General features: G+C 47.0%; 1 protein-coding gene across 2 annotated transcripts in view; it reads left to right on the forward strand.

Annotated features, from left to right (window-relative positions):
- LOC146869412 (solute carrier family 12 member 6-like) overlaps positions 1 to 25,827 on the forward strand; it is an 815,412-nt gene that overhangs the window by 315,186 nt on the left and 474,399 nt on the right. For both annotated transcript variants that reach the window (XM_085599784.1, XM_085599788.1), the window contains exon 6: positions 6,793 to 6,923. In XM_085599784.1, the coding sequence (XP_085455910.1) occupies positions 6,793 to 6,923 (131 nt within the window). The remainder of the gene's footprint in view (positions 1 to 6,792; positions 6,924 to 25,827) is intronic.

The raw sequence follows: 25,827 nt of genomic DNA on the forward strand, positions 1-25,827 counted from the left end.
GCTGTTCAGTGCCAAGGTGCAAGTGCTCCCTTTGTAAATTACTGTTATGGATTAATGATGCCATGATTGGCATATTTGGTTTACTTGCCAGACCCTGTATAGTGCACTGTGTGTGCCCAGGGCCTGAAATCAAATGCTGCTAGTGGGCTGCAGCACAAATTGTGCCACCCACAGAAGCAGCCTGTAAAATCTAACTCTGGCCTGTCATTGCAGAGCCTGTGTGCAGTTTGGGAATGCCATGTCGACTTGGCAAACGCACACACTTGGCAGTCCCTAAACCTTCCCTTTTCTACATATTATTCACCCTTAAGATAGGCCGAAGGTACCCCTGTGGACAGGGTGCATCATATGTAAAAGGTAGGACATGGCCTGATTTGTGTGGCATGTCCTGATAGTGAAATGCTGTTAATTTTGTTTTTCACTATTGCAAAGTTACTTGTTCCCATAAGACAGAATGGGGAGTTTGTTTATAACATCTTATAAACATAGCTGGCCCTGGGAACAAGGTGGAAAAATAAAGTCTAGTATGCCTGTACTCGGAATGTTAAAGTGCATCTTTTAGTGAGGGTGATTTTTACATTCTGTTTTTGAAAATACCACTTTTAGAAAGTAGGTATTTTCTTGCCTAACCATCCAGTGTGTCCTCTGCTAGATTTGTGTATTACATGTCCGGCTTTTGGATGACAGGGGCTTTAGAGGGGCAGCAGCTCCAGAAATCTGATGAGCCAGGGCTGGGCTGAATAGACCTGGGCTGCATTTAGAGTAGGGGGAGGAGATTTCCTTTCACCTGAATGGGCCTGGTCTGCCTTCAACAATGCTGTCTCCACCTCCTGCCAGGAAGCTGCACCAGTAAGGACAGAACTGGTTTTGGCTGGGTCCAGACACTCTCTGCCTTCAGAGAACAAAGTATTTTGGCGTATAAAAAGAGGGCCCCAGACTTTTAGATCACATCTGGGAATCTAGAGGAACCTTTACCATTGAGAAGAACCAGAGAAGCTGAGGAGGAATACTGCCCCTGTGCTGTTTGTTGTCTGAGGTTTACCTGCAGTGGCTGCTTGCTGCCAAGGAAAGGAGGAAAAGGACTTTGCTGTTTGCTTTGTCATCTGCTTGCAAGAATATCTCCCAAGGGCTTAAAACTGAGCTTGCCTCCTGTTCTGAAGTCTCAGGGACGCAAAGACTTCACCACCAGCTCCCCTGAATTTCCTTGCTGGGAATTCCAACCGCCAAAGAGGTGCCTGCTGCTGTTTAGGACCTCTGGAGGCTGTTTGTCGCTGGGAGCTGGAAAATTGATGCAACATTGAAGAAGCGTGCTGCATCCGCACCTATTTCTGATGCATCGCCGAAGAAGCCGCCGCAGCGCCTGCCGTGGCTCGCTAAATCACCGCACGATGCATCGGGTGGCACGATCTCTGAAGTCCGAGGTCACCGCACCGACCCCGATGCAAGCCTGCTGTGCTGCTGCATGAAACCACGCATCGTACCGGATCGACGCATCGAGGCGCCAAGACTGTCGCATCGTTGGTGGATGCAGTAAGAAACAGACGCATCACCTCCACACACATTAAGAAACCGACGCATCACCTCCTCTCTGGTAAGGAACCGATGCATCACCTCCCCTGCGCTGCAGTACGGAACCGACTCATCACCCCCCGAAGCAAGGAACCGACGCATCACCTTCCTTGTGTGTAAGGAACCGACACATCACCTTCCCTGCGGCCATTTTGTTTGTTTTGCGTGACACATCCAAGGTACTTTATGATAAAAGTGTTGCATTTACAACTTGCATTGAACTGAACTATTTCTACCATTTGAAAGCCTTATTTTTAATACTGTATTGTGGATTTTTGTCGTTTGGTCTTGTTTTGGTTTAGATAAAGATTACTTATTTTTCTAAACTGGCGTGGTGTCCATTTGTAGTGTTTTCACTGTATTACTGTATGTGTTCACAAATGCTTTACACTCTGCCTCTGAGATAAGCCTGTCTGCTCGTGCCAAGCTACCAAGGGGGTGAGCAGCAGTTATTTTAGGAATTTATCCCGCTTACCCTGACTAGAAGCAAGGGTCCCTATTTGGACAAAGGTACCTACGTTTGCCAACTAGAGACCCCCATTTCAAACAATGGGGAAGCCTTTCACTCTTTTGTACCTTTGTTGAGGGTCTTCCCTGACATGAGGCTCCCAATTACACTTCAGTGTCATTCTGACACTATGGAGCAAAGTCTAGAACTGGACAGTGTGGGAGGAATTAGCATATGTTAGCAACTGTCTGAAACTATTCCCAGAGTTGAAATACATAGTATCCGTTTTGGGCAAAAACTACCTGCTGGTTTTGGGGTCTTACACCACTAGAGTCTGAGCAACTGTTCTGTGCTTCAATGTGGCTGTGGTTGCTGGCTGTCCACCTCTTTTCAACAAGTTTGGGGAAAGAGACCTTGCAGTTGTACAGCATGCTTAGAGGCAAAACGCCTTTAGCTTTTTTTTTTTTTTTTTTTTTTTTTTAGAGATGGAGCCGACTGACTGCTGAGGAGTCAATCAAATAAATACTTTCTAGAAGAGGGGGACTGCGATGTCCTGTGGCAGGACACAGTTTAAAAAACTGCCATTGCAGCCCACTGAAAGATCTGCCCTGCCAGGCCATGAGGTGTGAGGCATTCAGACCTCAAGTCGCATGCCCCTAGAGAGTGGTGCTCAGAAGCACTCATGATGGTAGAGTGCTTATAGAAGCCACCAGTGGATTTCTGTCACAGAAGATGTAACGCCTGCAAAAACTTTGTGGGGAGGAAATTAACACCATGTTTGGTGGCCTTATCTAGAGAACCAGAAGTGCTAGGCTCAAATATCACATTGCAATGGGAGGTGGATTCCGCCTCTATTTCTTTATCACTGCTGCAATCCGGGATGGGCTGTTTCCTTTGGGTGGCGTATTTGTGTTTGGCCCGAGGAAGATTCCCCTGTGAAGATCCATCAGACCCAAGATCAAATCAAGTGGAGCATGGTCTCTTTTTCACCATTGTTGTCTCTGACCCTGCCTTCATCAAGTAACTTCAGCTGAGGTAGTCCGCATGAACCTGCTCGATGGGTCGTGTCTGCCCTGCCCTTCCCTGGGACTCCTGAAAATGTTCTCACAGCTTGCCTCAGGTTATTGAATTGAGTAAAGGCTGGATTGCACTTGTGCCTAGGCTTCCTCTGTGAAGAGCATAGTACAATTATTGTTTATTAAAGACTCTAAAGTTGGCAATATAAATTTTCCACTTTGAGGACTGGTGAACCTCTCTATTCCTGCCTCAATATCGTTGGGCACTCTAGTAGAGTGTATCCATGTTTTTACCTTGACCTGTGTAGCTCATACATGTTTAATACTCTTTTTAGGAGTATGTTTAATGGAGCACATTTGGTTGTATTAAGCTAATACATTGTGTCGAATATGATTTTTAATGGGGGAGATGTAAAGTTTGTTTGTAACCTGATCAATTTAGGAACATTTCTTAACAAAAAGAAATCTGTGCTATGCACCAATATGTAATCAGACAGTAAACCAGGTCCCCTGGATAAAAATATAAACTGAGCTTGTGAATACATAATATCTCATTCATACAAACAAACAATACTCAAGCCCTTAAATACAGTTTGGGAAAATTAGGCAACAAAGGGCCCAAAAAAAGTCCCACAATTGTGACTTCCCAATTAGTGGTTCAATCTCGAAAAGATGTGTTTTGAAATTACTGGTAATTGCTTTAAAGCCTGCTGCATATTTAGTAGTTACTTAATAAGCAACCATAATTGTCTGGGTGGACCCTTGATCATGATCATGTTGATATTTATCAGTGGGCTCCAACCTCTTCCATGATAAGGGCTACTTATTTAGAATGGATTCATCCAGAGATACTAATATTATTTGAGTTGTATACATCAAACAAGAGTACATGAGTGGCCACCGTATGCATGATTACAGGCTCTGATCACCTCAGTGTAGGATTGCCAGCAGTAATGTAAAGAAGGCCTGGTCAATTTGGAATGCCTCTTAGGAGTAATACAGCCACAGTTGCAATGCCCTTCTGGCACCAAGGTAGATATATTTGTAATAACTCTGCCAATTCTGCAAGTTGTATCACTCAATATCAGTTTTAAATATACTTTGGAAGTTATGGGTTTGTTGATTAAACGCGTTTTCGTCTCAAATATAGTCTTTTCGATTTTTGTCTACAGGAGAGCTCCCCGCAGGTCACTGAAGAGCTACCAGTAGCTCACTAGCTACTTGTTGGAAGAGCTTGATCTTATATACACGTTATTGGATACAAGTCCCTCTATTACCAGATATGAATTTTATCACCTTTACTGCTTCAAAGTACAGCTCTAATTATTATCCCTTTCAGGCCAGTTTAATATTGCTCAATATAAATATGCCTCTTTTTGGAAGTACTGCTCTTACTTTATTAGCTAATAATCTCTTTGAACAAAAGTGTTTCAGAATTATACCTTTCTTTAATTTATTAAAAAAGAAACGCAGCTCCTCATGGAGTAGTTGGCTTTCTATGCCAGGTATATTCCAAGAGATGGCAGAAATCTATCTCCCTGAGAACAGGAAATATTCTGCGGATTATCCCCTCCTTTACAGGGCCGTTTCTAGGTGTTTTGCTGCCCTAGGCGAGAATTGAAAAATGCTGCCCCAGGCGAGAATTGAAAAATGCTGCCCCCTCCCTTTTACTACCATCACTCTCTCCCCCTGTCATCCAGGTGTTGGGGAATAGAGGCCTGCTTTGGTGTCTCTCTATCTCATCTGGACTGTCAAATCTGTATTAAAGTAAGTCATCTGTGTCAATTGTTGTGGCTATGTAAGTTATTGCCCAGTTATGCTATCATGGGCTTGAGTTGGGAGAACAGTAGGGCTACTGGCCTCTTCCACTTCCAATCACACCCAGCACGGGCAGATACACAGACCCACGCAGAATCAAACCAACCCATAGTATGCTGCTTTATGGGGCGAGATTCTAGAGACCGAGCAAGCTTTATCGTAGACAAGATATCAAGCAATGCCAGGATAATCTTTTTCGGGGCGGGCCAGGTACCAGCTGTACAATAACACAGGCACCCAGGACTCTTGGTACTTAACGGGTGGAAGGCCCCATGTGAGCTCAAGCATTTGCAATGCAATAGGTCTCGCCTTTACGCGAGTTTAAGCTATTGGCATTGTAAATGACGATGCCTTTTATTTCTGTTTTAAAAACCAAAGCATAAATAAAAGGCATTGTCATTTACAATGCCAATAGCTCAAACTCGCGTAAATGCGAGACCTCGTGCATTGCAAATGCTTGTTCAAAATGCGACAGAATACTAATGTTCCATTCAAACGACACAAGTGCTTCCTTTTACCCTCTTCAATGTATTTTTACTTAGCCTGGGACAAAAACTTCTTGTCAGTTTTTTCATGCTCTGTAACCATCTCCAAAAGCTTGTTCCAAGCAGGAGACCACCACGAGGCCCCCACATGTGAGATCTGTAGTTTTAAGTGATGTCTGTTTTGTTTTTAATTAAACAGACCGGGACGTCACTTTTTGAGTTTTGTGCCAATATATTATGTACACGTTTCTGCTGCATGGTTTTCAATCTGCATTAAATATCCCGGAATGCTGGTGGGCCCCCATGGCAACAGTAATGTTAACACAGGGACAGGTGACCGTAACGGGGGAAGCACAGCTGCAGTACATTACCAGAGTACGGAGGCCAGAAGACAGTAATACAGGCTCACAGTGGCAGGCACTACCAGCAGAGGGCAGTGTAACATCTGTAAAGGTGCACAGAGGAGGCAGCACTCACGGTACACCTGCCGTCACGATACATCAACAGTGGACTGTAAAGGAAGGCATGAATAGAAACAGGAATATAGTGCCATCAAACTTGAGACGTGGCTTCTAAGCCAGGCCTGGTCCAGCAGTCCCTGTGTCGTGGTAAGGCTGTGGCCTAGTGGTGTTTTTAGGCCCTCGTTCCATCTAGGGTGGAAAAATGCATGTGTGCTCCAAGTAAGGCCTTTTGAATGTGAGTGATGGTGGGAAGAGGGGGTAGAGGGGTGGAACGTTGTATCCCATTATCACTTTCCCGACCCCCAGACTGCAGCTCATGGTACAGCACATACTGAACGCATGTGAGAACATATGCAGCACTTTTCTCGTGTCCCGCAGTCGGCACACTGCCCAGGGGCACAGGCGGGTTCAACAGAAAAAGAGTCTCCATCGCCGGAATCTGCATGGTTCTCACTTTCTGGCCTCCGTTCAGTAGCGTGACAGAGAATGATGCCCAGCCCCTACTCCCTGCAGATTGTGATGAGGGGCCCCTGACTCTGCCGAACAACACAGATATTCATTGACCCCGACAAAATGGGGCACTGAGTCCTGAAGGGTTGGAGCCTTCTGTACCCTGGGACTGCATTACGCACATGCATGCATGTTTAGTTTTTTGCCGCCCTCCACCTTTTGCCGCCCTAGGCGGCCGCCTAGCCTTGCCTAATGGTAGAAACGGCCCTACTCCTTTAACCCTATCCAGACCCTACCAGAAGCAATTCCTCCTCCTTTGTATCCAGTTAACATATTTGCAATCTAAAACCAGCGTCAATAGCCGTCACTCCTCTCTGTCTTGATAGTAATATTAGTGTTCGCACACTAACCTGAAATTCTGATGTTCAGTTTTCAATTGTCTCCGACTGAGTAGATGTTCATCTATGTGTATCATCCTTGCTAAGCGTCTCAATCCCTTAGTCTTATAGCCTCTCACAACCTGTCCCTTTTGTTTGCCTTCACAGCCGGAGGCTCTTACTTCATGATTTCACGTGCTCTAGGCCCAGAGTTCGGAGGAGCAGTGGGGCTTTGCTTCTACCTTGGAACCACCTTTGCAGCCTCCATGTACATCCTGGGTGCCATTGAAATCTTTTTGGTAAGTGTCTCTGCGAATTTTGGAATCTGGTGTCATTGTTGCAAATAGCTGCTGCTGGAATGTGAGCAAGTGTTTAATATTGTTTAGCCAGTTTACACACACGGAAAGACAGGAAACTGTGGAACAGGTTCGGCCCTCCAATTATTGCTCAAAGTGGGTTGGTGCTAATTTCCTACCCCCATTTGCACTCATTACAAAGACCTTAATCTATGTGACCCGACTGGAGTGCTGCAGGCTGTGGGCTCACCCTGCCCTTGTTGGTAAGACTGAATTTATATTAGCAGTCTTGAGACCATCGGCCTCTGATCTCCAGCAACAGATGACCAACTTGAGAAAAGGGATACAGCTCCTCCAGGATAGATCAGAGGACGCTGAAGGGCAGTTGCGCCAAAATAATATCTGCATCATTGGACTCCCTGAAAAGATTGAAGATCCTTCTGTGGTCCATTTGATTTAAATATGGCTAAATCAGACTGTGCTCCTGGGGGAGTTCTTCTCTGCGGAGAGGGCACATAAAGTCCCTGTGTGGTCTTTAATCCCCCAATCCACTCCGTATCTCCCCTGGAATGCCCCCATGTCCAATGGTGGAGCACTTATTTTTGTTTACTGTGAGAGAGACCATATTTTCCGTGTAGCTATCAAACATGGCCTATGAGAACTGAAGGGCAGTAAAACCTGCTTCTATCCCTATTACACAAGATGAATATAGTGTAGAAGGCAGAGTTTCCTGGAAGTCAAGCGCACACTGCAACAATTAAACCTCTCCTATGGCTGGATCTTTACATAGTGCTGGCAGATGGCAAGATATTTTTTCATTGCACCGGTGCAGGTCTTGTCGTGGCTGGAAATGACAGGGCATGACATTTGTCTGGTGACACAACGTTCAGAACAAGTTCGGAGGCAGAGGTAGCGTCCATGTCATATAGTGAGAGCCCCGGCTAGGGAGCAAGATGTGGCCGCACAGGCCTCGCTGGTTCAAGATTTATGGGACCTTGCAGAGGCAGCATATTAAGGTTTCGACTCATTGGCATCAGGAGATGTGTTATTGTCCCAACAAGGCCATACAGTCTCTCTAATGACAGAGGATGGCATTGCCTGAGCTCTTTTTGCCCTTTGCAGTGAGGTTCTGTATGATGGCCTGGTCTTGTCTTGTTGTTGTTGTTGAGCAGAGCAGCAAATGGTCCGGTTTTTGTGCCATTTCAAAATCCATATTGATGTGGCAGTGAAACAGTGATACAGCTGGAGATAATTCTAGCTACCCCCATATGCTAATACACAATTGCAACTGTAATAAGTTTGTGTTCAAGGCATGTGAGCTGTAGATCACATGCTGTGCATAGCCTGGCATCTAGTGTTGGGTCCGGATGTTTGCACTTTGTTTTTGTTTGAAGAAGTCTTTTCCAGTCACGAGGTAAGTGACTCCTCCTTTCGGTGATAGTGCGCATGGGCATCAACTCCATTGTTGAACTGTTTTTTTCCGCTATCGGGTTTGGATGTGAATTGCTGCGCTCCGGTTTGGCACCGTTTCTCGGGTTCCCTTCGACGCGCAGTCCACTGCCCTCGACTGTATTGTTTCTCGATCGCGTTTCCTATTCTCTGCTTATCGTTTCGAACCAAGAATCTTTGATCCGAAAACTCGTGGAGGGCCGTTGGGCTACCCGCGCTGGGCTCGCTAGCAGGTCTCGTGCCAAGTTTCCGCACACCAACCTGCACGAAGTGTGCAATCTCTGCTTGTCCCCGGATCATGCCGAGAAGGACTACAATGCGTGCTGATCGTTTCGATCGAAGAAGATGCTCCGTGACCGTCGGGCTCGACGTAACGAAATGCAACAAGGCGGCTCCGTACCGAACATCTTCGGAGAAGATTCCAACCAAGAACACGCTCAAAGAGCCGAAGAAGAACAACATGTATCGGTGTCCGAAGCCGACTCCGACATGGAAGAGAGAAGTGGAGTACAATACACAGGGTCGACGTACCATGAGTACAGAAACCCCCTTAACCCAACAACCAAAACCTTAAAAGGCTCAGGTCCTTCCTTTGCCTACGGGCCAGGGTCGGCACCAAGAAAAAGCCTTTCGGCTCGTGATCGAGTCAGCCTCTTAGCGGCACCGAACCAAAATCCTCGGCACCGAAAAGCAAGCATGTCTAGCCTCCATCTTTGTCCAAGCCTATATCTTCGGTGACGAAGAGTTTGGAGCCGAAACTCTCGACGCCGAAAACTACAACTAAAGAGAAAAAGACTTTTGGTCCGATGTTCCAACTCCGGATCCGAAACAAAAAGAACTGGTTATCAACCCAGATACTGGACATATTCATGTCAAGTTACCTGAAAAAAGGAAATTGGCACATCAGGATGAGCATCATATACCTCTAAAGTAAAGGAATATGGCTACAAACCCATCACCACCTGATATTCCACCTTCTTCACCTACTAATCCTCACCTACTTATTACCCCCACTAATTCACCACCACCACTATCACCTGACCCACAGGATGAGGGTGTTGGGGACGGGGAGGGGGAGGGGATGACAACAGGCACACACGATGTTGATCCATGGAAGGATTATAATACTGATCGACATACAGATACTTACCCTGATTTGTATCCATCAAGGCCATCACCTGCTGATGACAATATAGGTAATATTGAGCTTCTTAATAGGGCTGCTCACTATCATGGGGTGGAATTACATAAAGAAACTTTAGAGGAGGACTTCTTATTCGAGACATTAAGCTCCACTCAGAAAACAACACACACTTTACCAATGCTTAAGGGGATGCTTAAGCATGCAGATGCCCCTACTGACCCTGCTTACATCAAAGGTCAACTGCCCTTAGACTCTTTGGTGGTCTCTGTTGCTCGTAAAAGAGCAAATTCTCAAACAGATAAAGCTCCTCCTCCTGATAAATAGTCTATGTTAATTGATGCCTCTGGTAAAAGGGTAGCTTCTCAGGCAGCTAATCACTGGTGCATTGCTCAGGCTTTGCAAGCCAGATATGATGGCGCTCATTATGATGAGTTGGAAAAACTTATCCAATATCTACCTGATGAGCATAAAGCTAAGGCAAATGATCTCATACAAGAAGGAAAACTCATTACCAATACCTCCATCAAATGTGCATTAGACAGGGGCGTAACACAGGCCCCCGCATCCCCTGCAGTGGTGGGGGGGGGGGGGCCCAGCTGCAGGGGGCCCCCCTCAGAACAGAACTACGGTCTGAGGCCTCCGGATAAAACACGAAGTGGGGGCCCCTCTGTGTACATGCAGGGTGCCCCTTAAACTTTTGTTACGCCACTGGCATTAGATGCAGCAGACACAGCAGCACGTGCAGAAAACACAAGTGTGTTGCTACGCAGACACGCATGGTTAAGAATATCAGGTTTCAGACCTGAGGTACAGGCCTCCATTCTTAATCAACCTTTTGACAAGGAACACCTATTTGGACCAGCAGTTGACATGTCGCTGGAAAAAATGAAAAAAGATACTGAGGTCGCAAAGTCCATGGGGGCTTTACAATTATTTCAATTTCAATTTTCAATTTCAATTTACAATTACCTGCTAGTAGAGGTTTCTTTCGCCGCTCCTTTTAAGGGGGTGGTTCCAAAACTGTTACCACAGAAAATCCCTCCTCCTCTTACAAAGGCAACAATCAATCGCCCTCATCAAGAGGATATTTTAGAGGAGGTTTTAGAGGAAACAATGGTAGGGGAAGAGGCAGAGGCAACTCCACACGCACTTCCCCCTCTAATAACACAGTGACTTGCTTCCACTAACCTCTGATCATTCCACTCCTGTTGGGGGACGTCTCTCTCAATTTCTCTCTGTCTGGAACACCATCACCACAGACAAATGGGATCTACAAATTATTCAATACGTTTACTGCCTGGAGCTTACAGACACTCCCCCCAAACATTCTTCCAAGATCATATGCAATGTCACAGGAACATCTCACCCTTCTAAAAAAGAGGTTCAATCTCTGTTAGAAAAAGGAGCAATAGAGCCAGTCCCATTAAAACATCAGGGAACAGGAGTATACACCCTATACTTCTTAGTTCCCAATAAGGACGGATCTCTCAGGCCTATACTGGAACTCGGAGAACTCAATCTATACATTCAATCAGACCACTTTTACTTGATCACTCTACGAGTACTTTCACTACTTCAACAAGGTGACTTCCGGTCCACTCTGGACTTAAAGAATGCCTATTTTCATATCCCAATACATCCTGCTCATCGCAAATACCTAAGGTTCGTAGTAGCAGGACAGCATTATTAGTTCAAGGTGCCCCCATTCGGAGTAACAACCGCACCCAGAGTTTTCACCAAGTGCTTTGCAGTAGTCGCAGCTCACCTTCGAAGACAACACATTCACATCTTCCCATATCTGGACGACTGGCTCATAAAAGCCAGCTTGTAAAACAGCTGTCTGTCACACTCGCAAAAGAGTGCAGTTGCTCCACGAGCTTGGATTCACAGTAAACCTGTCTAAGTCTCATCTACAGCCATTCAACACACAGGGGTATCTGGGAGCCACAATAGATACACAAAAGGCTTTGGCCTACCCCAATCTGGCCAGAATACGCAACATGCAAAAACTGCTCTGCCAGTTTCAGCCTCGTCACTCATTGCCAGCTCGAGTGTTCATGCAGTTACTAGGGATGATGGCGTCTTGCATACTAATAGTCCCTTTCGCAAGACTTCACATGCGTCCCCTTCAAGAGTGCTTAGCACGTCAGTGAAACCAGTCTCAGGGTCGGTTATCGGATCTAGTGTTGGTGGATGGCCGCACCCATCGCTCTCTGCAGTGGTGCAATACACAAAACCTTTCAAAAGGGCGGCCCTTTATCGACCGAGTTCCACAGATAGTGCTAACAGCAGACGCATCGCTCACTGGTTGGGGAGCTCATCTCCAAACACATACAATTCAGGGCATGTGGAGCCTGCAGCAAAAGCAACTCTTCATAAACCATCTAGAGCTGCTAGCAAGTTTTCTAGCTCTCAAAGCGTTTCAAGTTCATCTAGTAGGCACAGCTGTCCTGGTCCATACAGACGACATGACAGCAATGTACTATATGCACAACTAGCACAGACCATCTGGAGATGGGCCATACGTCACAAAATGTTTCTCCTGGCAGATCACCTTCCAGGAGTAAAAAATCAGGTTGCAGATCTGCTCAGTCGTCAAAGACAACAGATTCACGAATGGGAACTCTACCCTCAAGTTCTCCTCCCATTCTTTCAGATGTGGGGCTTTCCAGACATAGATCTGTTCGCCGCAAACCTAAACGCAAATTGCCCAAACTTCGCATCCAGACATTCTCACCCATTGTCCAAGGGCAATGCACTGTGGATGAATTGGTCAGGGATGTTTGCCTACACTTTTCTGCCTCTCCCACTCATTCCATTACTGGTTCAGAGGCTCAGACAGGCGTCCTTGACATTAATCCTAGTTTATCCCACATGGGCTCGGCAACCCTGGTTCACAACCCTGTTGGAGCTCTCAGTAGTTCCTCTCTAAAAACGACACCTCACTCCCAATATGCTCACTCAGAGCCATGGAGAAATAAGACATACAGATCCCAGCAATCTAAACATTATGATCTGGCACCTGAAATTTTAGAGTTTGGCTACCTTAATCTTCCACCAGACTGTATTAATATTATCAAAGAGGCTAGACGTCCTACCACAAGAGCATGGTATGCAACAAAGTGGAAGCGATTTGTGATATACTTCAATAACAACCAAATAGATCCATCTTCAGTTCAAAACATAATTTGCTATTTACTACATCTGCAGCGTTCCAATTTAGCGTACTCTTCTTCCATACGCTTACATCTTGCTGCAATAGCTGCATACCTACAGAACAGACAACATCTGTCTCTTTTTAGAGTGCCCGTCATCAACGCATTTATGGAGGGAGTTAAAAGAATCATTCCTCCAAGACTTCCACCTGCTCCAGTGTGGAATCTCAACATTGTCCTCACCAGGCTAATGGGTCCACCCTTTCAACCATTGCATACATGTGAGGTACAGTTCCTTACTTGGAAGGTAGCTTTCCTCATAGCTATCACATCTCTGAGGAGAGTGGGTGAGCTTCAGGCACTAACCATAGAAGAACCAATCATACAAATACATCAAAACAAAGTGTTTCTGCGGACCAACCTTGCATTTCTACCAAGTCATGTCTGCCTTTCATATCAACAAATTTGCTGAGTTGCCTGTGTTCTTACCTCAACCAGATTCTGTGGCAGAAAGTGCTTTACACACTTTAGATGTGAAAAGATACATAGAAAGGACAAAACCTTTTCGGAAAACAAAACAACTATTGCAAGGTGGATAGTCAAATGCATTCAGATATGCTATGCAAAAGCAAAAATAATTGTAACAATTCTCCCTAGAGCACACTCCACTCGCAAACTAGGGGCTTTTATGGCATTTCTAGGAAACATACCCATAGATGATATCTGCAAAGCTGCAACATGGTCTAAACCTCACACATTCACAAAACACTATTGTGTAGATGTGTTAGCAAGTCAGCAAGCTGGTGTGGGCCGAACAGTTTTATGTACACTATTTCAGACCACTGCATCAGCTACAGGTTAGCCACCGCTTTGGGAGATAACTGTTGTTTAGTCTATGCACAGCATGTGATCTACAGTTCACTTGCCTCGAACCGAAAATGCTACTTACCCAGTATGCATCTGTTCTTGCCATGTAGAACTGTAGAGTCACATGCCCCCACCCGCCTCCCTGGGTACCTATACCTGTTGCAGTTACATCTTACTTAGATACATACATACATGGACATCTCTTACTACTCTTACTAACTCTATTATCACCCTCTGCGGCAAACAATCTAACAATGGAGTCGAAGCCCATGCGCACTATCACCGAAAGTGCAAACATCCGGACCCAACACTAGATGGTGGGCTATGCTCAGCATGTGACTCTACAGCTCTACATGCCAAGAACAGATGCATACTGGGTAAGTAGCATTTTCCTTTGTTTGTTTAATTTTCTGTTGATTACTGTTGCTTGGGTTGCCAGTACATGTTTTCTCTGTTGACTGGGCCGTTATGACCATTGTATGGATTGATTATCATCTCCGACGTCATGATATATAGCACAACTTGGGGATACTGTGAAGTATCTATGTACGGGTGCCCACAAGATACACTCTCCTACCTTTTCTCAACATGTTCTGTCCGTACTCTACCTTTCAACCAGAGAGGCGGGGGGCCATGAATGGCTCCCCCATTTTAGGAAAACGTCTCACTTTTGCACCATGATCCAGCAATACACATTTCTTACCTGGAACGTCAGGGGGATGGGCACACCTGCCAACCACTGTCACTTACATTCCTTTCTTAGACGTAGAATCATACAAATAGCCTGTCTGCAAGAAACCCACATGATACTATCCAAATTATGGAAACTGGAAAACAAATGGTGAGGCCTGATTTGGAGTACTACGTTCTCTGCATTCTCTTGGGGTTCATTGGTTTTGATAGCACACGGGTGCCTTACACAATACAGTGCAAAACAGTGGATGTTAAGGGTAGGTTTAATAAAGTTAAGGTTTTCCTGGATGGCACTCCATTAATAATTGCCTGTATATATGAGTATGGGACACATGCAATTCCTAGATAATATGGCACCACATGAAACTAGGACGCTAGGTGTTTCTTCCTTATGGGGAGGGGATTACAATCTGGCACGCCTGCTTGATATACGTTACAGGGTGAGATGGCTTTAGGTGTGTCTCGTACAATCTTATGTGTCTCGGAATCTCGTATGTCTCTGCATCATAAGCATGCCAGAAGACCATTTGATGGCCTGGTAGGTAGAGATACATAAAGTGTTCCCGGTTTATTATTAGACCCTGTGTAATACTGCTGTGCTGCATTCCTTTCACCATATTGTTAACTATGTGGAAGCTTGGTTGGTGTTTGGTCTTAGAGAGGCTTACTAGTCTATATTCTACTCTTGAGCTGTTTTGAAGAAGATAAAGGATGACTGTCATGGATTGTCGACGTTTTTGGTTTGAAAAACTGCAGTCGGTTTTCACAATTTTGAGTTGTGGCATGTATAATATTGTTTAAAGGCTTCCCTATTTACCAGTTCCTTATAAATGCCGAAGATTACCTTTGTTTTCTTTAATGAAATTGGTTCGCCAACCTTTTTCATTTTCCAAACGACCTTTTGATAATGCTTTCTAATCATTGATAGATTGTTTTGTTGTGATTCACACCATCAACAGTCATGTTTACAGTATTTTTTTTTAACCTCTTCAGTGCCCATGACGAGATAGTCTCGTCATGGAGCACGGTTGCGCTGTGCCCATGACGAGACTATCTCGTCATGAACCCCACCCACTAATGTAACGCCCGGCACAGGAGGGGAAAAGGGCGTGGCACAGAAGGGGTTAATAGTGCCTTTATTAGTGCCAGGTCATGGTTGCATTATTTATTTGTTGCTTTGAACACGTTTGTGTTACACCAATTCTTATTCATTGGGGGTAGCTTGTTAAGGCTAAAGGTTATCTTTCATTGAATCAACTCGATCTCAGTCATTGTTAGTGGCAGCTATGAGACCAGCCCTTTCGTACAATAGTTCCAACTCAACTCGTCTCTAAATACTTTATTAGCAGGTTGTGTTTGAAGAGATTGTCACATTTGGATTTGTGAATGGGTAGATGGCAGTATATCTTCCAGCGCCTGCAAGGTTGCATTTGAATTTAAGATGTTGGTTAATGTGCAAATGAAAGATGTTATAGGTGATGTCTACTGTATTTACTGTCAGTTGTCATGCCTTTAAAATTTGATGAATTATGTAGTTATGCCGTCTGGCACTGTTGGGTATTTCAACCAGAGCCAGGACAACTCATTTAGTCTGAAGGAATTGTTTCATGTCTGTTTACTAATAGTGTGGCTGAATGAGGATTAACTGTTGTTGAGGGAATTCACTCAGAATGAGAGTTTATTCTAGGATTTCTTAGACCATGCCTTCCCTTATTGAAAAATAATCTTACGATTAAAAGTAGACAATAATAGGGGACTTCCAAGGACATTGGAGAAGTGTGTGTGTTTCATTGAATTACTTTTTTTCCATCCTGTTTGCCTGCTTAGTCCATAAGGCAGGCAGGGCAGTCATATGTTTGTGGTCTATGTTGGACTTACTTTTTGCTATTGGTGTTCTTGTCAGATTTATGGCTTGATCTCGCATGGGAGACTTTAAAAATCAGTTGCTCTCTAGCCTTTATATGTTGGCTGCCTTAAACATAGCTGCCTAGATGACTAGAGTTCTTGTTCCATGTGGTTCTAAAGAAAGTGTGTGGAAGGGACTTTCTGCATGCAGCCAAAGTTGGCTCAGTTTGGCTGTACACTTTCTCCTCAGCCCCCATTTTTGTGCCACTGAAGTGTCCCAGATAGATGGTTGAGATACTTGTACTGTAACAGTCAGCACTGGACGCCATCTGCATGTAGTTGTCCTCCATCCCCACTGCACAGGTGCTGTCCTCTATACCTGGAGCTATGGGTGGCAGCTTTTCAAGCTGACAGACCTAAGTTTCGAGGTAACCTGTGAGCCTTTTTCAGGCCTCCTACTTGCTGAGTCACACAATCCAGTAATTGTGGAATATGACTGGTGGAGGTGGCGTTCCAGGGACTAAGCTTGACCTCAAATTGCCGGATCTAGGAGTCCAGCAATAAGGATTGCTTGCAGCTAGTTCTTGTCCTGGTGCATCCTTTTTGAGCTTTCCTTTTTGCATACCCCACTAAATATGAGGTTGACTTGCTCGAAGCATAAAATATAGGGCCTTAGCCAAAAGGTGTTATATATTTTTTTGTAAGTAGGATGGCTTTTTTGGACCGCTTTATCCTGGTGCTGTTGTCCCAATTACCTGGTTACGATCGGTCTAATAGTATCACTATGTCCACACATGTGTGGTACCTTCTGTTTTAATTTTCTATAATATTATTTATTATTTTCCTTATTTTGTTTTAATTCATTTATTTTCAGCCCGGTTATTTATTTGTTTAAGACCTTCGGTCAGTAGGTTTGACTACTACGTAGTTACGTTGTCTTTCCTCCGTCTCCATGCTGGGGAGCAGTGCCTTATTAAATGCTGCTTCCGACATGCCTACACCTTTATGCACAGTGATTGAGACGAAGGCAGGCCAGGACTTCTGGGTGGGTGTGTTTTACGGATTATTCAATGACTTGGTAACTTGGAATTCATGTGTTCTGAGTCAAGTCAAACATGACGTTTATTTAGACCATTTAGTCTTTAAACCCATTAAACATCACCCTTTACAATAAATCTAAAAATATGTTCAATTCATCATAACTTCCAGTACAATTATCCAATTTCCATGAGCTTTTTCCCTCGTTTACTCGGTATTAAAACTGTTATACATACACACTTCTATAAAATGACATAGAATTATTTAAAACAGTAACAAATTTCTATTATACAATATTCTTAAAATAATATAAGACACAAGGCTTTTTCTGACAAGGAAACTATCCTAACTTCCATCATATCTCTCAGCCATTCGTTGCCCTTTCCATGAAAATCCTTTTTACGGCCTCCATGTGCTCTGCGATGGCTGCTGAAATTTCAAGATTTCTCATATCAGTGAGAAGTTTGATTGCTTGTGCGCATGAAACGGTCGCATATTTTTTAAAAAAATGGGCGTAAAAACTGTCCGCAGGGCTAGCACTTTTGGGCAGTCCACTAAAATATGTAAATTATTGCACTTTATGCCCAGTCTACATGTACATTTACCATCAGGTTGCCTTCTTTCTGCTTTTACTTTCCTGTTAATCATACCAAAATTAACACCAACTCTCAATCTTAAAACATGTGCTCTAAGCCATTGATTGGGTAATATATCCAAATAGGGGAACCAAATTTCTTTCTCCCAACTCGCTATCATAAATTTCACTGACTCTTCTTTCTCAGATACTCCATGTCTTCCATTCTAGACAATTCTGTCCCTAGAGTTCTGAGTTCGCTTTTTGTTACGTTACGGTCCATTCTCACATTTAAGTTTTCACAAACTAGATACAATTTCTTCCTGACCTCTTTTGCCCATTTTAGTTCACTAAGCTGGGCTTATACCCAATCTTTTCCAAAATCTTACTAAGGGCACTTGTGCCTGTACTCCCAGCTCCAGTCTAATTGCCTGGACCATGGATGAGCCTGGTAGAGACATTGGGGATTTTATACATTTCCCTTCCTCTACGTCCCAGCTGCTTTTGCCACTTAAGCCAATTACTTCAGAGCCGTATTGTAGTTGTGGTGGTATCATAGCATTATAGGCCTTTAACACTGGTCTGTGAGACATGTACCCGTAGATACAATTACATTTTTTCAGCCCATAGACAGATGTCCGAGTTTTGACTTTTTGGGCCTCCAAATGCATACGCCACTTGAAGGATTTGTCAAACCAGATCCATAGGTGTTGGAAACAGCCCACTCCCACTCTGAAAGGGTGGTGGTGGACTCCCCGAACACTCTGTGGTAGCTTGGCTCGAGTGGTCAGGAACCAGGCGCAGTGCTAAGCATACAATATACCCATACAATAACCATGCGTGCATCCGTTCCAAAAACGACCCTACACCGTAAAAATTATGAAAATATCTTTCTTTATCTTTTTCTCTTAGTTGCTGATTGGAAAAATAAATAACACAATCACAATATACAAATTTAAATAGTGCAGGTCAAATAAATATTTTCTGTAGATTCAATAAATAGGGATGATCATAAATACAAGGGACATAAATAACAGTGCAGGTAATACAGGCAATTAAATATTTTGAGGCAATAAATACTGTACCAATAAATATTGTACACCATCAAGTCCTGTGGACCTATAAATATAGTGAAACAATAAATAGGTAAAAAACTCAATAAATACAGTGCCCCCAATAAATAATTAAAAGTATACAGCAACACTCATGTAATCAGATGACTTTTCAATTCCTAAGGGCTGATTTGGCCCAGGCACAGCTTGTAGGGTTGGGGAAGGCTTGAGGGGGGGGCTACTCCCTGGCTGGGACAAGGCTGAGGCCTAAACTGAGGTAGATCAAAGGGGGGAATACCAGTGCCCTGGCTTTCTCTCTCCACACAACCTCTCTAGGTTAGTCCCAGTTCACCCCAGGCACAGTCAGGTTGGTTTCAGCACCTCCCTAGCCCCTTAGAGCAGTCTCTCAGGTCTCCACAGGGCCTTAGGCGCCCTCTACTCCACTTACTGCCCTTTTTCTGATGTTCCGACGCCGCTGGAGTCGTGTCGACGCCGTGAGGCGGTTCCGGTTCGGTCTCGGCGGCCTCGGCACAATGTCAGTTCGTTGACGACGCCGGTAGGCGGTTCCGGTCCGATGTCGGCGGCCTCGGTTCGATCTCGACCTCCGATTCGACGGCGTCGGGCAGTCTCTACTCGGTGTCGACTTCGGGCGGCTCCGGTCCGATGGCGCTCTCAGCTCCGATGACGTCGGCCGGCCTGGCCTCGATGTCGACTTCCGGCGACTCCGGGGTGCGATCCTCACCCCCGACCTCCGGTGCTCCTCCTCTCAGGTTCCGGGCGACTCCGGAGTGCGATCCTCACTCCCGACCTCCGGTGCTCCTCTACCTCGGTCTCCGACGACTCCGGAGGGCGGACTTCACTCCTCCGATGACGCCGCTCACTCGACCTCGGTTCACTTCCTCCTCGACCTCTGGTATTCCTCACGACCCCCGTCGGCGCCCTCTCACGACCTCGGTCGGCTCCGGGTACGACGTCTGCTACTTCAGTCAGCGCCGCTTCTCCACCTCGGGCTCCAGGTCTCAGGCTACTCGACGCCGGACTCCAGGGAAACCAGTTTCCAGGTCAGGATCTTGCTGCTTTCTGCTTCTAAGGCCTGTTCCTGCTGTCCAGGTCCTTAGGTTGAGTTTTTCTGTCTTCTTCCCACACAGGGCTATAGGCTGGGATCCATCAGTAGGGACAAGTATCAAGGGTGGGTTTATGGACCCCACTCCAGGCACAAGTTTCCACCCCTGCTGCTTCACTCCTTCCTCCTTCACTGCTGTGCTGCTCTCTCTTCACCAGTCAGGTGCCAACTGCCAGCTCCAACTGCCAACTCTCTGTCTTAACTTCCCAACATTCTAAACCGCCTCCAACTGTCACAGAGTTCTGGAATGTTCTGGAAGGTGCTGGTAGGTTCCAGTGGATGCTGGTGATGTCACAGGTGGCCACCATTTTGTGCTTCAGGCCCTCAGACAGAAGTTTCAGGGGCAGCTAAAATGGCTCCCTGAATCTACAGCAACACGAAAAAGTCTGGTGGTTCCCAAAAAGGAAAAATTCAAACAGGGTTTGAGGCAAAAGTGGGACAAAATAAATAATGATGAGGAGGGACCACCCAAAGGGCTGACAGGTCTAACACGCGTCCCCCCCAGCTGAAAGTGGGGAGAGCTACCCAACCCCTTGGGAGTTCTCATCACTAAGGCGGAAATACCTTGAGAGACCGTCTGCATTGGCGTGGTCCACTCCAGGCCGATGTTCCACCTGAAAGTCCATCCCCTGTAGGGAAATAGACCACCTCAACAACTTGGGATTCTCCCCCTTCATTTGCATCAGCCAACGAAGGGGTCTGTGGTCGGTCTGAACTAGGAAGTGCGATCCAAACAGGTATGGCCGCAACTTCTTCAGAGCCCATACCACTGCAAAGGCTTCACGCTCTATTGCACTCCACTTCTGTTCCCTGGGAAGTAGTCTCCGGGATAGGAAGACCACGGGTTGATCCAGACCCTCTTCGTTGAGTTGCGATAACACTGCCCCAATGCCATGTTCTGATGCATCTGTCTGGACAATGAACTTCTTGGAAAAGTCTGGGGCCCTTAAGACCGGGGCCTCGCACATGGCTTTCTTCAATCTCACAAAGGCCTGCTGACAGGCCTCCGTCCAGACTACCCGTCGAGGTTGTTTCTTGGACGTGAGCTCCGTGAGGGGGGCTACGATGGTACCGTACCCCTTCACGAAGCGGCGGTAATATCCCGTGAGGCCCAAAAATGCTCGGACCTCAGTCTGTGTCTTGGGGGGTTCCCAGGCCATGATGGCCTCGATCTTCGCCTGGAGGGGTTGCACCGCTCCCCTACCCACCAAGTGTCCAAGGTACACTACCGACCCCTGCCCGATCTGGCACTTGCTGGCCTTGATCGTCAATCCAGCTTGTCTCAGGGCCTGGAGAACAGCTTGCAGGTGACGCAAGTGATCCTCCCAGCTGTTACTGAAGACGGCTATGTCATCCAGATAAGCAGCAGAGAAACTCTCCATTCCGGTGAGGATCTGGTTTACCAGGCGCTGAAACGTGGCAGGTGCGTTCTTGAGCCCAAAGGGCATCACACAGAACTGGTAGTGGCCATTGGGCGTGGAGAAGGCTGACCTTTCCCTTGCTCCATCAGTCAACGAGATCTGCCAGTACCCTGAAGTAAGGTCAAAGGTACTTAGATATTGGGCAGCTCCCAGCCGGTCAATCAATTCATCCGCCCTAGGGATCGGATGAGCATCAGTTTTTGTCACTGAATTCAGTCCCCGGTAGTCCACACAGAACCTCAGTTCTGGTTGGGCACCCGGTGGTGCAGCTTTCGGTACTAACACCACCGGACTAGACCAGGGGCTGCTAGAAGGTTCAATCACTCCTAGCTCCAGCATCTTAGTGACTTCACTATGAATGCTGGCCTTCACCTTGTCTGACATCCGGTAGATCTTGGACTTCACAGGTGGGCTGTCTCCTGTGTCCACATCATGGACGCACAGGTGAGTCCTACCCGGGACAAGGGAGAACAACGAAGAGTACTGCCCCAGGACCTGGCGACAGTCCTCCTGCTGTTCAGGAGTTAGAGATGGGGAGAGAATCACTCCCTCCACCGACCCATCCTTTTCTTGAGATGCAAACAGATCAGGGAGAGGCTCGCTTTCCACGTCCTCTCCTCCGTCAGTCACCATCATCAAGATGACTTCGGGCCTCTCGTGGTGGGGTTTGAGGCGGTTGGCATGCAGCACCCGCAGGGGCTGACGAGGGGTCTTCAGGTCCACCAAGTAGGTAGCCTTACCCTTCTTCTCCAACACCTCAAAGGGTCCTGACCAGCGATCCTGGAGGGCACTAAGCTCTCCGGGTTCGATCACCCACACCTTCTGGCCAGGCTCCAACTCCACCGGGTGAGCATTGTGGTCATACCACGCCTTCATCACTGCTTGGCTGGCTTCCAAGTTGTCAGAAGCTTGCTTCCACAACTTAGCCATCTGGCTCCGGAAGGCCAGCATGTAGCTCACCACATCCTGGGGAAGCTTTCTGGGAGTTCTTTCCCATCCGTCTCTCACCAGGTTGAGAGGTCCACGTACAGGGTGCCCATACAGAAGCTCGAAGGGGCTGAAGCCCACTCCCTTCTGTGGCACTTCCCTGTAAGAGAAAAGTAGACAGGGTAGGAGGACGTCCCATTTCCTCCGCAGGCTTTCAGGCAGACTTCTGATCATGCCTTTCAAGGTTTTGTTAAACCTTTCCACCAGACCATTGGTCTGGGGGTGGTAAGGAGTTGTGAACCGGTAGGTCACTCCACACTCCTTCCACATCGCCCGCATATACGCTGACATGAAGTTGGTCCCCCTGTCGGACACAACTTCCTTGGGAAAACCCACTCGGGTAAAGATTCCCATCAGGGCCCTAGCCACAACAGGTGCTGTTATGGTCCTCAGAGGTATTGCCGCTGGGTACCGTGTGGCATGATCCACCAGAATCAGGATAAACCTGTGACCAGCTGATGTTGGCGGATCTAACGGACCCACAATGTCGATGCCCACCCTTTCAAAGGGGGTGCTAACGACAGGAAGTGGTTCCAGGGGAGCTTTCAGCTTCACCCCTGTTTTCCCACTGGCTTGGCAAGACACACATGTCCGGCAGTAGGTATCGGACGACACTTTCATCTGAGGCCAATAAAAGTGTGGGACCAGACGGGCGAAGGTCTTGTCTTGCCCCAGGTGTCCTGCCAATGGTATCTCGTGAGCCAACTCCAGAAGGAAGACTCGATAACGTTGAGGAACTACCAAGGCTCGTGACGATCCATGTAGGGATGCCTTGGGTTCACTGTAGAGGAGGCCATCCTCCCAGTAAACACTGTAGTTCCCTTCAACGTTCCCTGCTGCCTGGGCTTCGGCCTGTCGCCTCAGCCCCTCAAGGGTAGGGCACTCCCTCTGGCCCTGGCAGAATTCCTCCCTGGACGGGCCTCCCTCCACGTGCCACTCGGCCGGGATGGGTAGGTCCTCCAGGTTGGTAACGTCCCCCTCCGCAGACTCCTGGTCCACCACCTCCGGTGGCCTATCCGTCCTACGGGGTGGAGACGCCGAGGCAGGCTCCTCCTGTCCTCGGTTCTTCCCTTGTCTGGCAGCTGGCTGGGCCTTTGTTCCAGGCTCCAGCCGAAATGAACTCCCTCTTCGGGTAGTCGCGGACCTTGTGCTAACACAGGCCCAGTCAGGTGTACCCAGCATCTCGGTGTGAGTCCGGTATTCCACCTCCTTCCAAGCGTTGTGCTCCATATCATTCCCCAGCAGACAATCGACTGGCACGGCAGGGCTTACGGCAACTCGAAGTGAACCTGCAACCCCCCCCCCATTCAAAGGGAACCTCGGCCACGGGATAGTGACCTGTTCTGCCGTCAGCCATCGCGGCTGGGTGGAGTACATCGGGAATTACCTGCTCTGGAGACACCAGTTGACTACGCACCATAGTCATACTGGCTCCTGTGTCTCTCAGAGCCTCCCCTCTTTGGCCGTTGATGGTGACCCACTGCCCATACTTTGCGGTATTTGCGGGCACCTGGATCTTAGGAACCATCTCCCGTTCTCCCAGGGACACTAAAGTGACACCCGCCCACTCCCTTCCCTTAGTTAAGGGCATCTCCTCCCCGAGCACTGCACTAGCTACTCCGGGGGTCTTTCCTCCAGTGGGAGGGGGTGGTCGTTTCTGGCACTTCGGATCTCCTTTATAGTGTCCAACGCCACCGCACTCATAGCAATGGACAACCCTTGGCTGCTGACTCTGGCCAGGATTAGGGTTTCTGGGCGGGTTAGCCTTAGGGGTGAATCCTGTTCCCTTCCCTTGGAAGTTATTTTGGGGGCCTTTGGAGAACTCCTTTTTCTTTTCCCCTCCCTCTTTCTTCTGGGGGGCGCCCTGTCCGGCCTTTTGAGTATCCCCTCCAGTCCCCCTTGTGGACACCCGGGTACTAGCCCAAATGTCCGCCTCCTCAGCAAGCTTCCGGGGACTGGTCAGCTTGCTATCCACCAGGTGTTGCCGCAGTTCAGGGAAACATTTCTCGAGCAGGTGTTCCTTCAGTACTAGGTCAAACAACTCCTCGTAGTTCCTCACTTCACTGCCCTGAATCCAACCTTCCATTGCCTTCTTCGCATAGTCCAGGAAGTCCACCCAATTCTGCGTGCCCAGTTTGTGACTACCCCTGAACTTCTGTCTGTACTTTTCAGGTGTTAGTCCAAACTTTCTGATGAGCGCCAGTTTCATGGTGGGGTAGTGGGTTTGCTCATCCTCTTCGAGGGCCAATAAAGCATCCCTACCAGCTGGAGGCATGTACTTATACAATCCCCCTCCCCAGTACTTCTCTGGAACCCCATGGGCCCTCAACGAGACCTCATAGGCTGCTAGCCACTTGGCGATATCGTCGCCCACCCCATAGCTAGCCACTATGTCCTTTGGCAGGTATGGTTTAGATTCCCTGGTGATCTCTTGGGTTTGGCTGCCACCATTAGGAACAGGTTGTGCCCCGATTCTCAAGATCTGAAGATCTATTTCTTTCAGTCGCAATTCATGGGCCATCCTCTGCTCCTCCTTCTCCTTTTCCAGCCTTGCTAAGTCCCATGTGAGCTGTCTTTTCTCCCTCCGATCTGTTAGCTCCACTTCAGACAAGCCACCGCTAGAGGCACTGCTGCCCTTCCTAGAAATGGTTCTGGGCCCTGCTGACAGGTTCCCCACCTCAGGTTGGTACATCTCAGCCCCCTCGGGGTCAGGCTCTCCATCCCTGTCTTCCTCCTCAGCCTTGCTTTCCCTGCGTGCCTCCCCCCAAGCCCTTAAGCTGGTTTGGAGTGCACCCTTCTTTGCTCCTGGGGGACAGTACACCCCCTCCCGCTGGCAAAACTCCCTGAGTTGGGCCACAGTGTACGTTTCTAGATTTTCTAGTACAAACTCCATCTTGCCCACTCAGGTTAGAGGACAGGTTTTGTGCAGTAACAATGCAGGGGGGTACCTTTAATAATACCTCCTCCCACCACCAGAGTAAATTTGGAAAAAAACAAAAACCCACAATTAGGAAGGCCGCTTTTGAGAAAACTCCCGGTGTAGGCCTATGGACTACCCACAGTTATTGTTGAGTATACGTAGGCACAGCTCAATCCCACCACTGAACACCAATTTATGTTGGAAACAGCCCACTCCCACTCTGAAAGGGTGGTGGTGGACTCCCCGAACACTCTGTGGTAGCTTGGCTCGAGTGGTCAGGAACCAGGCGCAGTGCTAAGCATACAATATACCCATACAATAACCATGCGTGCATCCGTTCCAAAAACGACCCTACACCGTAAAAATTATGAAAATATCTTTCTTTATCTTTTTCTCTTAGTTGCTGATTGGAAAAATAAATAAGACAATCACAATATACAAATTTAAATAGTGCAGGTCAAATAAATATTTTCTGTAGATTCAATAAATAGGGATGATCATAAATACAAGGGACATAAATAACAGTGCAGGTAATACAGGCAATTAAATATTTTGAGGCAATAAATACTGTACCAATAAATATTGTACACCATCAAGTCCTGTGGACCTATAAATATAGTGAAGCAATAAATAGGTAAA

The sequence above is a fragment of the Triturus cristatus genome, chromosome 1_1 (genome assembly GCF_964204655.1).
Source record: "Triturus cristatus chromosome 1_1, aTriCri1.1, whole genome shotgun sequence".
NCBI lineage: Eukaryota > Metazoa > Chordata > Amphibia > Caudata > Salamandridae > Triturus > Triturus cristatus.